At 38.9% G+C, this 11,985-nt stretch overlaps 1 protein-coding gene, 3 non-coding genes and 2 pseudogenes across 4 annotated transcripts; all 6 read right to left on the bottom strand.

The window, feature by feature from the left end:
- Positions 1-2,475: 2,475 nt before the first annotated feature.
- Positions 2,476-8,209, bottom strand: LOC127773997 (eukaryotic translation initiation factor 3 subunit I-like). Its single transcript, XM_052300256.1, has 8 exons — positions 7,687-8,209; positions 6,924-7,051; positions 6,231-6,350; positions 6,037-6,126; positions 5,297-5,383; positions 5,104-5,183; positions 3,399-3,495; positions 2,476-2,742 (listed from the first exon to the last, which is right to left on the bottom strand). Exons 1-7 carry the CDS (start codon positions 8,084-8,086, stop codon positions 3,420-3,422), a joined length of 981 nt encoding a protein of 326 aa, XP_052156216.1. The 5' UTR covers positions 8,087-8,209; the 3' UTR covers positions 2,476-2,742; positions 3,399-3,419.
- On the bottom strand, positions 3,621-3,702 carry LOC127775261 (small nucleolar RNA U54; annotated as a pseudogene).
- LOC127775262 (small nucleolar RNA U54) lies at positions 4,037-4,117 on the bottom strand. The gene has a single exon (XR_008017935.1). It is a non-coding gene; the product is annotated as a small nucleolar RNA U54 (small nucleolar RNA).
- On the bottom strand, positions 4,219-4,296 carry LOC127775260 (small nucleolar RNA U54). The gene has a single exon (XR_008017934.1). It is a non-coding gene; the product is annotated as a small nucleolar RNA U54 (small nucleolar RNA).
- LOC127775263 (small nucleolar RNA U54) lies at positions 4,526-4,602 on the bottom strand. Its single transcript, XR_008017936.1, has one exon. It is a non-coding gene; the product is annotated as a small nucleolar RNA U54 (small nucleolar RNA).
- Positions 4,928-5,000, bottom strand: LOC127775264 (small nucleolar RNA U54; annotated as a pseudogene).
- Positions 8,210-11,985: the final 3,776 nt, after the last annotated feature.

Raw genomic sequence — 11,985 nt, 5'->3', positions numbered from 1 at the left:
GGGCGTAGCTATACAACAAGCTTCACTTGGCATTGGACAAAAAGGAGATGAAGAAGAAATAGGGCCATATGGCCATACATCATGTGTATTTCTCACGGAGCACTCCATCATCATAGTAGTCTCGGCGTAGCAAAAGCTGGAACATGCAGGTTCCCAAAAGTGACAAGGGACACCTAAGGCAGATTAGCATGACAATGCATGGCTGGTGACATTCTTCACACATCTGGTGTACCGTTATCATCGACAATGTCAATGACACTTTTCCACGCTATCTCCAAGAGTTCTCCACCCCGTTGGTTGCCCTCTTCGAGGTTGATGTCGAAGATCGCGATGAGCGTGGCAATGGCGTGTGTTGGTAGAAGCCCGTTGAACATCGCCACGTAGTCAAGACCACGTCGAATTGGCATCATCTTAGTTCGCACGCGATAATTGGTCTTCAAGTGCGGTTGGTCAACCGGCTCCCGGGGGACTGGTTTTTATAGGTGCGGCCACCTACAATCTATTGGGATACTTGTGGAGGACACGGCATCCGAGTATCCATGGTTGGGCCTTTGGGCCGCATAGCATGGGGTGGGCTGGGTAGGCCTGAGTCCATGCGGTGCATCTGTAGCTAGATAAGAAAATTTATCTTATCCCGTGTAAATAGGTGGAAGGCATCCAGATTATAAGGGATAACCTACCAACCTTAGTTGGTCGCCTCCATGTCTATATAAGGGGAGCCAAAAACACTAATGTGGGTAATTCTCACGCACTATGAGTTATTCAGTACATGTCGTGTTGCACATATACTAATACAGATCTAATTTACATACAACTAGGGTAGAGTGTTACCTTATTTTGAGAGTCTGAACCAGTATAATCTTTGTGGCACCCTCTCTCCTTGATCTAGTGCACCCTATAAATTTACTTGTCGATGTAGATAATTGACTGTGTTCGTCCAAAAAAATCATTTGTGCAGTAGTGTGAAGAGGAATCGGTGGCAACACTCCATCGATGGCAGCGTTTGGCTTCACAGCGAGGCTAGTGGCGGACACAGAAAAATCACACTAGGTATGGGCACATGCATATCTCTCATACAATAATATAAGCATAATTGAACCCTACTATAAAGGTAACCCCAATATAAAATTATACATGCAAAGTTATTAATATAAATTAAACCATAATATCATATGTATTTAACAAAAATAGAAATTACAACAAACTAATTTAGTTGGTTTCTTCGTCAATACGATCTTTTCCATTGATAACAATGTCAATATCAATATATAGTTCTATCTAAAGTCTAAAGTCAAATCGTGCAAAATTTTCTTTAGAACAATGCTATTAGGATGCAGACTTCTCACAGTCAAGTAATATATTCAAACTAAGCTACAATTGGTGAATTAGAGATTATTCAAAGGCTGACTACAAGACTTGATGCATGCAAGAGATAGCAAGGGGAATAATACAGACAGTAGATTAACCTAATATTACTATAACCATATAGCAGTGACCAATGATCAAACCAAATCAAATCATAGCCAGCTGACTAGTAGCTTGCTTGCTTTGAAGCTCGTGCATTGAGAGAGAGAGAGAGAGAGAGAGAGAGAGAGAGCCGCATAGCCAGCCGATAGGCAAGGCAAGCAGCAGGGCTACCGGTATACTCCCTCCATCCAAAAAACTACAACTGAATGGATATATTCTAATATAATATATCTGGATAGAGATATATCTACAGTATGTTATATTAAGGCTGTGTTACAGAATCCGTCTATAAACTGCGAGACAAATTTATTAAGCCTAGTTAATACAAACAAATTTATTAAGCCTAGTTAATACAAATGTTTACTGTAGCACCACATTGTCAAATCATAGACTAATTAGGCTTAAAAAAATCATCTCACAATTTACACGTGATCTATGTAATTAGTTTTTTTTTCTATATTTAATACTCCATGCATATATCTAAGCGTTCTAAACGTTCACTGTGACATGATTTAGTTTTTTTTCTATATTTAATACTCCATGCATATATCTAAGCGTTCTAAACGTTCACTGTGACATGATGTAACGTTTTGGCAGCGGGAGAGAAAAATCTTTTTCTTTTTCTGCACGGCCGCGACATGTCGACGTAGCGTCGACCTCGCGGAGTCGCGGTGTTCTTATCGTTCCAACTACCACTGCATCGCGCGTCCCAGGTTCTACTCTCGCAAGTCCAAAACCAAGTAGTTCTGATTTGTTTCTTTCTAGTATTACACTGTTATAAGTTTATGTTCTTTTTCACTGTCGAATTATAAATTCGATCACGAGTTTCAGGATGAAGAGCGAACATGCCGGTAAACTTAACTTGCTACTGCCAGCACTTAAAACGGGCCTGCTTCAAGTAATGAATTTGCCATGCGGTGAGACATCCTAAATTTCACCCCCAGTAAGCATGTGCACGTAATTAGAACGCGAACCAAAAGCACAACACGGTATAGACGAAGAAGGATATGCCCAAAACTGGATATATTTATGGTCAAAGTAAACCAACAACGATGAAAACATAATTAAGCTAGTATTGCAGTATAAGGAGCCCTCGATTGCTGAATGTACAAAATCTCTCGAGCATCTACAAATCTGGATCTCCAGTGCAACAAGATTGTCTGAGAAGCAGTACACTGTCAGTAGCTAAACATTGCACCTTAGTCTCTTCCACATAACGGAGATGAAACAGCTCTTCCCAACCAAAAGGCACCTTCGGCCTTCCTCAAATGCAGCCTGGATACAAGTTGAAGAACAACTGGTTAGGCCAACGGCAAAAGCATCAAGCAACACAGTTCCAAGTTTAAGGGCCCCTATGAATCACAGGAATGAGAAAACAGAAAAATAGGGAGACAGAACTGCAAGTATAAAACAGAGGATTACAAAATACAGGATAAACATAAAAATACCATTTGATTGGGCCGCAGGAAAAACACAGATTTTGAGCAGAATGAGGTTCTACCTCAAGTTAAATTTCCTCCAAAACTTGCAGGAAGATTTCATAGGATTCATTCCTTTGATTCAAAAAGGCTATATAGGAAAAATTCCTATAGGAATGAAATCCTCTAAAATTCCTATGGATTTCTTTTGAATCAAAGCAGGCCTAACTCACTTCTATGTATAATAGTGTAAAATATATCACAAATAATTGCAAATGCACACTTTACTACTTGTAACTTGAATAAGAGTCAAGCTTTAAAAAAATGAAAAACGAAAAAGCTATTAGCAAATGATTAATTAAATTTTAATTATTACAAACTTGACAAATGGATTTGATATTTCAAAGCAACTTCTATATAGAAAGTTTTCGCACGGAACGTACCGTTTAATAATTTGAAAAGCGTGCTAACAGAAACCGAGGTAAAATCTATATGGGCCTCAGGACATCTTACCTCAGAGTTTCACAACTTGGTTTAAACCTTGATGTTGAAGTAGTCAGAATCAAAATGGTGCAGTCTTACATATCCATCTTCACCACCACTCGAAAAGCTGTTAACACCGTATTATACATGAATAACTGAAGCTCAAAGCAAAACACTTTCTGAACAACATAATTTAACCATGACATGTGAGAAAATATGCTTGAAGAACATAAACCAGCCATCACATAAAGCAGCTCTCATAAATTTTATTTTTCACCAATAGAAATCAGAATAGCGTATATGACCAAATCTGATTGGCAACAATCACTGAGCCACCATGAGATAAAATCAAAATATACAGCAATCATCAGGACAGATTGGTGCCCCCAGCAAGACATCGCCAAATGAGACAAAATAATTTCATCAACCTAACTTACAATTTTAAAAAATATATATTCTGAATTAATTTACAATTTTCAGATAAAGCAATAGTGGCTCCCAATGGAAAATGCATAAGAAATAGTCATGAAGCCGCCACTACCTTATGGACATACACTCAATCAATACAAGAAACACCTTGCATCAACATAATAATTATATAATATGGAGGTGACAGATAACTATGTTTCTTCCTAGGATGCCTCATGGATGTTGAGGACAGAGAAGGTAGCTCTCATAAGTCTTATTTTTCAACAGCTCCAATCAGAATAGCGTATAAAACCAATATGATTGGTTGAAATCACAGAGCTTTGAAATCATCAGGCACATACGACGCTTCAAACAGTTAATACTAAGAATGCAACTCAATTTCGCACTAGCAGGTTATCAAATTAAATATTGGACATGGCATAGCTCTCATATTCTTATTTGTCATCAAACAGTCAGCATAGCGTATATTGCCAATGAAAGTGGCTGCAATCACTGAGCTATGTATGGCACAAGAAAAGTACTTCAACAAGATGAATAGAAACAAAAAACATAAGAATTCAATAGAGAACAAATATGTCAAACAGATAGGAAGACCAATGAATCAATTTAATGGACAATTCTAGAGAGGCAGTGGGTTAAAATGACAGGTGAAGGATGAATAGTTACAACAATATAGAAGTCAAAAAACTTGGGAGTCAGGTTATCAAATTAAATATTGGACATGGCATAGCTCTCATATTCTTATTTGTCATCAAACAGTCAGCATAGCGTATATTGCCAATGAAGTGGCTGCAATCACTGAGCTATGTATGACACAAGAAAAGTACTTCAACAAGATGAATAGAAACAAAACAAATAAGAATTCAATAGAGAACAAATATGTCAAAACAAATAAGAATTCAATAGAGAACAAATATGTCAAACAGATAGGAAGACCAATGAATCAATTTAAGGGACAAATCTAGAGAGACGGTGGGTTAAAATGACAGGTGAATGATGAATAGTTGTACAACAATATAGAAGTCGAAAAACTTGGGAGTCAAAAAGAAGAGAACTAATGTAAACACAGTCAGTAGAACCACAAGAATGTGTTAAAAATATGTGGCAGGATAAAATACAAAATAGACACCTGCTCTCATAATGTTTATGACATCTTAATATGATTCAGAATAGCGTATATTGCCATGGCTTAATCATTGAGCAGAAAAAACACAAGTAATATGGAACAAAAGCTAATCGAGAAAGTGCAGTGGTAGAACGTAAATACAGCATTCATGTAATATTACACAGGTATTAAGAATATTACCTCCGTCCATCAGGATTAAATGCCAGTGCGTTAATTGGTCCGAAATGGCCTTTAACACCACCAATTTCCTCTTGCAAAATCTAAAAATAAAATGTGTCTTATTGCTGAATGAAAATTTAACATTGCAAAAGAACACTACACTATCATTGTTCTCACTAAAACATAAGATAGAAACCGCATGTGAAGAACTGACCTTGTGAAAGAATTTCGCTTCAAATTTCCCCGCTCGACGATCTGTCATAGTCACATTCATCGCATCTTGACCACCTCCGATAACCACCTAACACAACAAAGATTTCTTGCGACTTATATAGTTGGAATACAAATGATAACAAGAACTGACTACTCGTTGCAGCAACATTACAGGTGGATAGTTCAGATGAAGCCAATAGTACATTTTTCCAGTGGTAGAACATATACGCATCCATGATAGCCAATAGCACTCAAATAAATATGGAATTGTGCTAAATCCAGGGTCAAAAGATGTGCTGGACAGGTACATAGGTGCTTTGCCCTTCCCATTGTATATTTATCGTTATTTATGCATGTAAAAGTACTAATTGCAGATAATAAACATGTGAATGAATCATTTGTTGCTTTCCTGTCTTGGTGAAACTAATCGCACAAGGCAAATGATTTGAAACTGAGAATAAAAAATGTGGCAGCAAGAAAAAAGAAGAAACCATAATCTTCAGAAAAAAGCACAAGTCATATCCAACTTCAACTTATAAGGAGGACCACAGCAAAGCAAAATACGGAAACAGAGAGTAAAGTCATTTCAATCCCTACAATAATATATTGGGATCATATGCATTTAGCATGAGATAACACCAAGTAATTTAAGGCATGATAATGTATTTTAATAAAAAAAAATCTATAAAAGAACTTATGAAAATGTAGATAAAAATTAGGTATTGTAACATAGGCACATACATGGTCAAGAAGAGGAGAGATGTCAACAGCATTCACAGGTCGCTCAGTGACATATGTCTTGATCAGGGTCAGAGTTCTTGTATCCCATAGCTAGCCAGATAGCAATGTACATGTCAGGAAATAATCATATTTGTAGTATGAAGTGCAAATAATTGGAAAACATGATTATGCTAGCAACATCAACAAAATATCACCTTAGCAGACTTATCCAAGGAGCCTGTTAGGAAATGTGACCAATCTGCAGATTTTGAAAGAGAAGTGATTGTTTTCTGATGTCCTTGTTCATTGTCTGACTGCATCAGACATGTTCCAGTCTGCACATGCCAAACCAAACAGAATGTAAAAAATGCATTCCATGATAGAGTTGATGGATAAACATGTTCCTTCCCATACAATTAAATAGTTGGCATGTTTAATAAAAGGTAAAACGGCAAACAATTAACCAGCGTACATTATGTATGAACATAGCATGTTTTCGGTTAGTGCACAAACACAAACTTCCATTTTGTCGTTGGCACCATATTGCCAGAGTCAGTTTAAAACAAGAAACCTGAAAGGTATTTATCGCTGGTTCAATAGTCACTAACATATGTCATGTTAATTCATAATGTTCCCATCAATAACAAACTGTGACAATAACACATATGTAACAGTGATTTTTCAACCATATCGATGAGCATTTTTAACTATTGAACAACTTTTCACTTGTCAGTCCAGATACATGTCAAATGATCCTACAAAAAGAGCGCTATAGGTCCACATACCACAGTTATAAGCAAATTACCGTATTCCTGACAAGCACCAGACGCATAGTACTAGCGATGAGTAGAAGTAGCACCAACGGTGGTTATTACAACTATGTGCAAATGTTGTAAATGCAAGCTAACCTCGGTGTCCCAAATGCGGATGGTGGCATCCTCACCGGCGGTGATGATGGTCCTGTTCAACGGCCCCCACACGGCCCTGTTAATCCTCCCCTTGATGCCAGAAATCACGAGAAGAGACTCCTCCGACTCTTCATCCACAAGAACACACTTCAGAACCCACACATCCACAGCGCATTGTGTTGGGGGGGAATTATTAGGGATGAATGTGAGTTTGAGGGGTGGGGGTTAAGTCAATTGTTTGGTTGGAGGACATGGGAGTTGTAGGAGGGATTGGGAAGGAGAGTTTAAGAGTGAACTCCCATGTTTTCAATACCTGGATAGGGGCAGGTAATTGGGAGGGAATTTCCTCCTAAGTATCACAAGATGTTTCTCATCATCTCATGTCTACTACTCCATCCGTTTCATATTAAGTCGCTTTCACATTTTTTTCCTAGTCAAACTTAAGTTTATAGAATAATTTAGCAATATCTTCTACACAAAACAAACATATTGTCAAAATATATTAAATGTTAGTTTAAATGAAACTAATATCGTGCTATAGATGTTGTTAATTTTTTCTATAAACTTAATCAAACTTAAAGAAGTTCGACTAGAAAAAAGTCATAGTGACTTATATTATAATGTGAAACGAAGGGAGTTACTAAAATGAAACTCCCATGACCAATCCCTCCACCAACTCCCAATCCCCTTCTCATCTCTTTTCAAATGGAGGCCACCATAAGCTTCGAAACAGAAACAGAAGGTTAGAGAAGAGGCGCCTTACGGTCATCGGGGTCGTCGGCGATGCGCTTGACCTGGGCGGTGGGCACGTTACCCATGAAGTTGTCGGTGGTGATGACGGCGAGACCGTCGCCGATGGCGAACTCGACGGAGCGGGCGGGGGCGTCGAAGCGGAAGGTGAAGAGCTCCGCCCCGGTCTGCACGTCCCAGAGCTTGGCGGTCTGGTCGGCGCTGCCGGTGATGAGGCGGGTGGAGTCGCGGGAGACGTCGCAGGACCAGACGGCGCCGTTGTGGCCGCTGTAGGTGCCGAGGCGGTCGCCGTTGTCGGCGAACCAGACGTTGGGGGTGTGGTCCTTGGCGCACGAGAAGAGGAGGTCCCCGTCGCGGTTGTACCGGAGGAATGTCAGCGGCCGCTCGTGCCCCTTCATCAGGATCGGCCTCATCTTCTCTTCGCCGCCGCCGGGGAGGATGGGTCGGGTTAGGGTTAGGGTTAGGGAGGTGGGGGTTCTGGAACTCTGGATGCGGCGGTGAGGAGAAACCCTAGCTCGCGTGTGGGTTGGCTGCCTGCTAGTGGGCGCGTCCGAACGGGAGGGAGGGCTTATTAATAGCCTAGTTGTTGGGCCGTCCTGGCCCAATAGTTTACTTGAAAATCATCTTACCAACATTTAGTAAAAATTTGGACATGTTACCAAATTTTCTTAATATTGGATATGTTTAGTTTGAACCTTTCTAAAATTTGGTAGTGCTTTTATAGGAAACTTTTGCAACTTTGAAGTTGTCTACTTTTGGTAAGGTAGAAATGTTAAGGACATGATTAGTATATGTTACCTACTAAAATTTGATACGGTTAAAAGTGAACATGCATCCTCTTTAATTCTTTTCTTCTGTGTCCAATGCGCACGATGGTAGGCTAGCTATCTGGTGGACATCCGTAGATTAGTCTAATTAGCTCAAAACCTACCCTACATGGCTATATGCGTGTAGTATATAAAGCATATAAGAAACGCCCAAGGATTTTCCGGCTAGCTCCACAAGATGATGAGCTAGCCGACCTGTGTTTGAAGTCTCACTTCATCTAATTATTTGATATTAGGTCATTCTCTAATATTCACTTTTTTCATATATTAAGCATATAAATGTTAACTATGATATGCTACACCATGCAGATTGACTTAGCTAGTAGTAGTTCTTTGTTGGTGAGAGGCCGTTCTGTTTTGCATGTTTAGTTTTTAAGTTGATCGGTTGATCATTATTAGGCTCTTGAGTAGAAAAGTACTCGCGTGCTGTTGTAAGGTAAGTTCGCATGAGTATTTTATGTAAGTTAATAATACTCTTGTTTCGGACAAGGCTATGGTTAAAATTTAAAACCTTAAATAATATCTAAAATATTTTATCTTACATATATGAAACCATATGACTAGTCTTATAAAATACTTTAACAAAAACATGTATTCATTGATATTATTATATACTCCCTTCATCCAAAAGTTTAAGACCTATTTCTTGTGTCACCAAGACTAAGGAGTAATTAACTCATCCATCATGTGACAAAACCTGTAAAAGCAAGTTTAATAGTACAGCTAACTATTGGCTCTAAATTATTTATACAATAGTTACCTATTGTCTGATCCCACCTGTCATGCACACATGCATCTTGGAGTCCGTGCTGTAGCTGGCTACAAATCTATAGCCCGCTGCTCTTCTCTTTCATCTTTTATCTCCTTAAAATATGTTTATAACTGACTTATAGTCTGCTATTGTAGCTACTAAACTATACACATGCATGCATGCATGCATGCAATCAATAAGTATTAAGATGGTTTCTTGGATTCTGGTTAATAATTTAATTTAGCATATAGATACTACAAATAAGGCTTAGACTTTTGAAAAAACCAAAAAAAATAAAATAGGTCATAAACTTTTGGATTTTTTTAGAACTATAAACTTTTGGATAGAGGGAGTATATATTGTACTGAAAAATGGTGATCAAAGTTGCTTTTGGAGATTTTTTTTTCCCAAAATTATAGTACTATCAACCCAGAGAAAATAATTTGTAAACTTCTGCGTACACACAAGTATTCAAACTTAAATGTATGGCATAAATGACTCATGCTAATACTATAAAATTTCAACTTTTGGACACAACTGTCTCCTACTTACCCCTCCCAACATGTACTTACCAGAACTAGTGCATCCTCCATCTCCGTTGAGGCAGAGGAGATGAGGTTAGATGCATTCATAGTAAAGTCATATAGGGTGTGTTTGGTTGCCTGCATCAGGCTTGGCCCGTATCCGGAGATGCAACTTCCCGTTGTTTGGTTAGTATGTACTGCAGCCTTGTTGCTTGACTCCATAAGCATAGCAAGACGCTTGGAGGATTTGGTGCGTGGAACAGATAGATATGTCTAAACCATTGCTTACACTTTGCAGAGACACATATTGAGTTTGTTATCCTTGCCAAGTTTATAGAAGCCGTGAAAAGGTAAAATTCTTCGGTTGCATTTACGTTTCCCCTATATTTACTCACTTGCACTACTGTTATATACCTCACCTCAGTTACCAAGTGAGACTTGTCGCAGTCTCGCAGAGGAACTCGTCCACGCATTTGATCTTCCACATCTCATCATCCATGCCCCAATCGGAATGCGGTCTGAGCCATATGCTTCTCAATATACCTAGCATGTTGGCTTTTAAGTGTCAGCGATATATATACTTACGATACCGTGAGATACGTACAACCAAACTTATATGCTATAGAAAATAACATTAAAGTCACCATAAAGTAGGAGTGTAGTAAATAGTAGATGGGCAAATACTGTACATTATTAGATAGACAGTGGTCTCATTTGTCACACTTTATTTTGGCATAATTGCTATGGGGGTGCTAATCAGCGCATGCGTGCTGCATGGGCAAGTCTCCCACATTGTCTCCATTGTATATCTTCCCGGGCATCTCTCTGTCCACACAGCGAATGAGCAGAGCGGAGCGAGTGATGATTACGGCAGTACCCCTCTTCGGCACTAGCGAGACTGTCTGGTAACCAGGCTACTCTTTTTGTACCACCGCTTAACACCGTGACGCCACCCCGCCTCGCCAACACTGACATGCGTCAACAGGTCTACGCAACCCCACTGAGCCAGCCTCCTCCCGACTACCGTCCCATTTGCCTCGCTTTCCCCCCACAATCAGCACCGACCTACCACCGCTACCGACCCCATGGCTCCGGCTGCACCTCCGTTGTTTGCCCATGTCCACTATCTACCACCGGTCCACCTCCCAGGCCATTCCTGTAAGCTCGAACTCCACTTCCCAGTGCCACCCTCCCCTAACCCCCACCCCCGAAACCCTAACCCGACACTTGTTGTCATGCTATCAAAAAACCGTTCACGAGATGGCTAGGTCATGCAATTAAGCTTTTCGCAGTTGGCCTGCTTGAATTGTAAAGATGAAAATTCCATTTGTTGAATATATTTGCTGCATATTTTTTTTAATATAATGTATTGCTAGTTTGTGCCATGAATAGATTTTTGTGATGAAGTTTCATCTCAGAAGACAGGGGGTGGCTATCTCGCGCGTACATGCCAGTAATGGATCTGCCGCGCCAGCTGATGCCCCTTCCCCCACTCGAGCATTTTCTTTTTCTTTTTTGCGATTTTCTATTTTCGACTTTGGCGACTCTGTCCCCTCGACATGTTTTCCTTTTTTTTCGTTTTCTTAATCTTCAGCAGACGTGTTTTTAAATCTTGAGTTGAAAGTTTTCAAATCTTGACTTGAAAGTTTTCAAATTTCAAGTTGAAAGTTTAAAATTTGAGTTGAACGCTTTTCGAATTTGAGATGAAAAGTTGAAAGTTTTCAAAGTTTGACTTAAAAATTTAAATTTTGAATTGAAGTTTTCAAAGTTTGAGTTGAATGTTTTCAAAATTTTACTTAAAAGTTTAAATCTTGAGTTAAAAATTTTTAAATTTTAACTTGAAAGTTCAAATTTTGAGTTTAGAGTTTTAAATTTTGGGTATGGTTTTTAATTTTTTAATAGAAAGTTTTAATTTTTATTTGAAAGTTTCAATTTTATTTTTTTTCAATCTGGTAGTAAAAATAACAACCTTCGAGGACAAAAAGAAAAAAAGTACCTTGATTACTGCTCCGGGAAAGAAAAGGGCTTATTGTAGATGGGCTGAAAAACCACGTGCATGTGACCTCGCTTGCCAACATGAATTAGGGGCTGTTCAGATTATAGCCAAAATAAACCTTACCAATGCTAAAATTTTGGTAAGTTAGTGATATTATCAAAATTTTGGTAAAATTTCTTATGTATTTACCAAAGTTTGGCATAAACCTAAACAT

The sequence above is a fragment of the Oryza glaberrima genome, chromosome 5, assembly GCF_000147395.1.
Source record: "Oryza glaberrima chromosome 5, OglaRS2, whole genome shotgun sequence".
NCBI lineage: Eukaryota > Viridiplantae > Streptophyta > Magnoliopsida > Poales > Poaceae > Oryza > Oryza glaberrima.
This window is presented reverse-complemented; position numbering and strand designations above follow the sequence as displayed.

Bases quoted from the DNA above. Each gene is read 5' to 3' on its own strand.
- LOC127773997 (XM_052300256.1), bottom strand. From the start codon at position 8,086: ATGAGGCCGATCCTGATGAAGGGGCACGAGCGGCCGCTGACATTCCTC. The intron at 7,052-7,686 runs GTAAGGCGCCTC...TTGTGGATGAAG, and splicing joins CGCCGACGACCCCGATGACC to AGTCGGAGGAGTCTCTTCTC. The intron at 6,351-6,923 runs GTTAGCTTGCAT...TGGCATGTGCAG, and splicing joins TCCGCATTTGGGACACCGAG to ACTGGAACATGTCTGATGCA.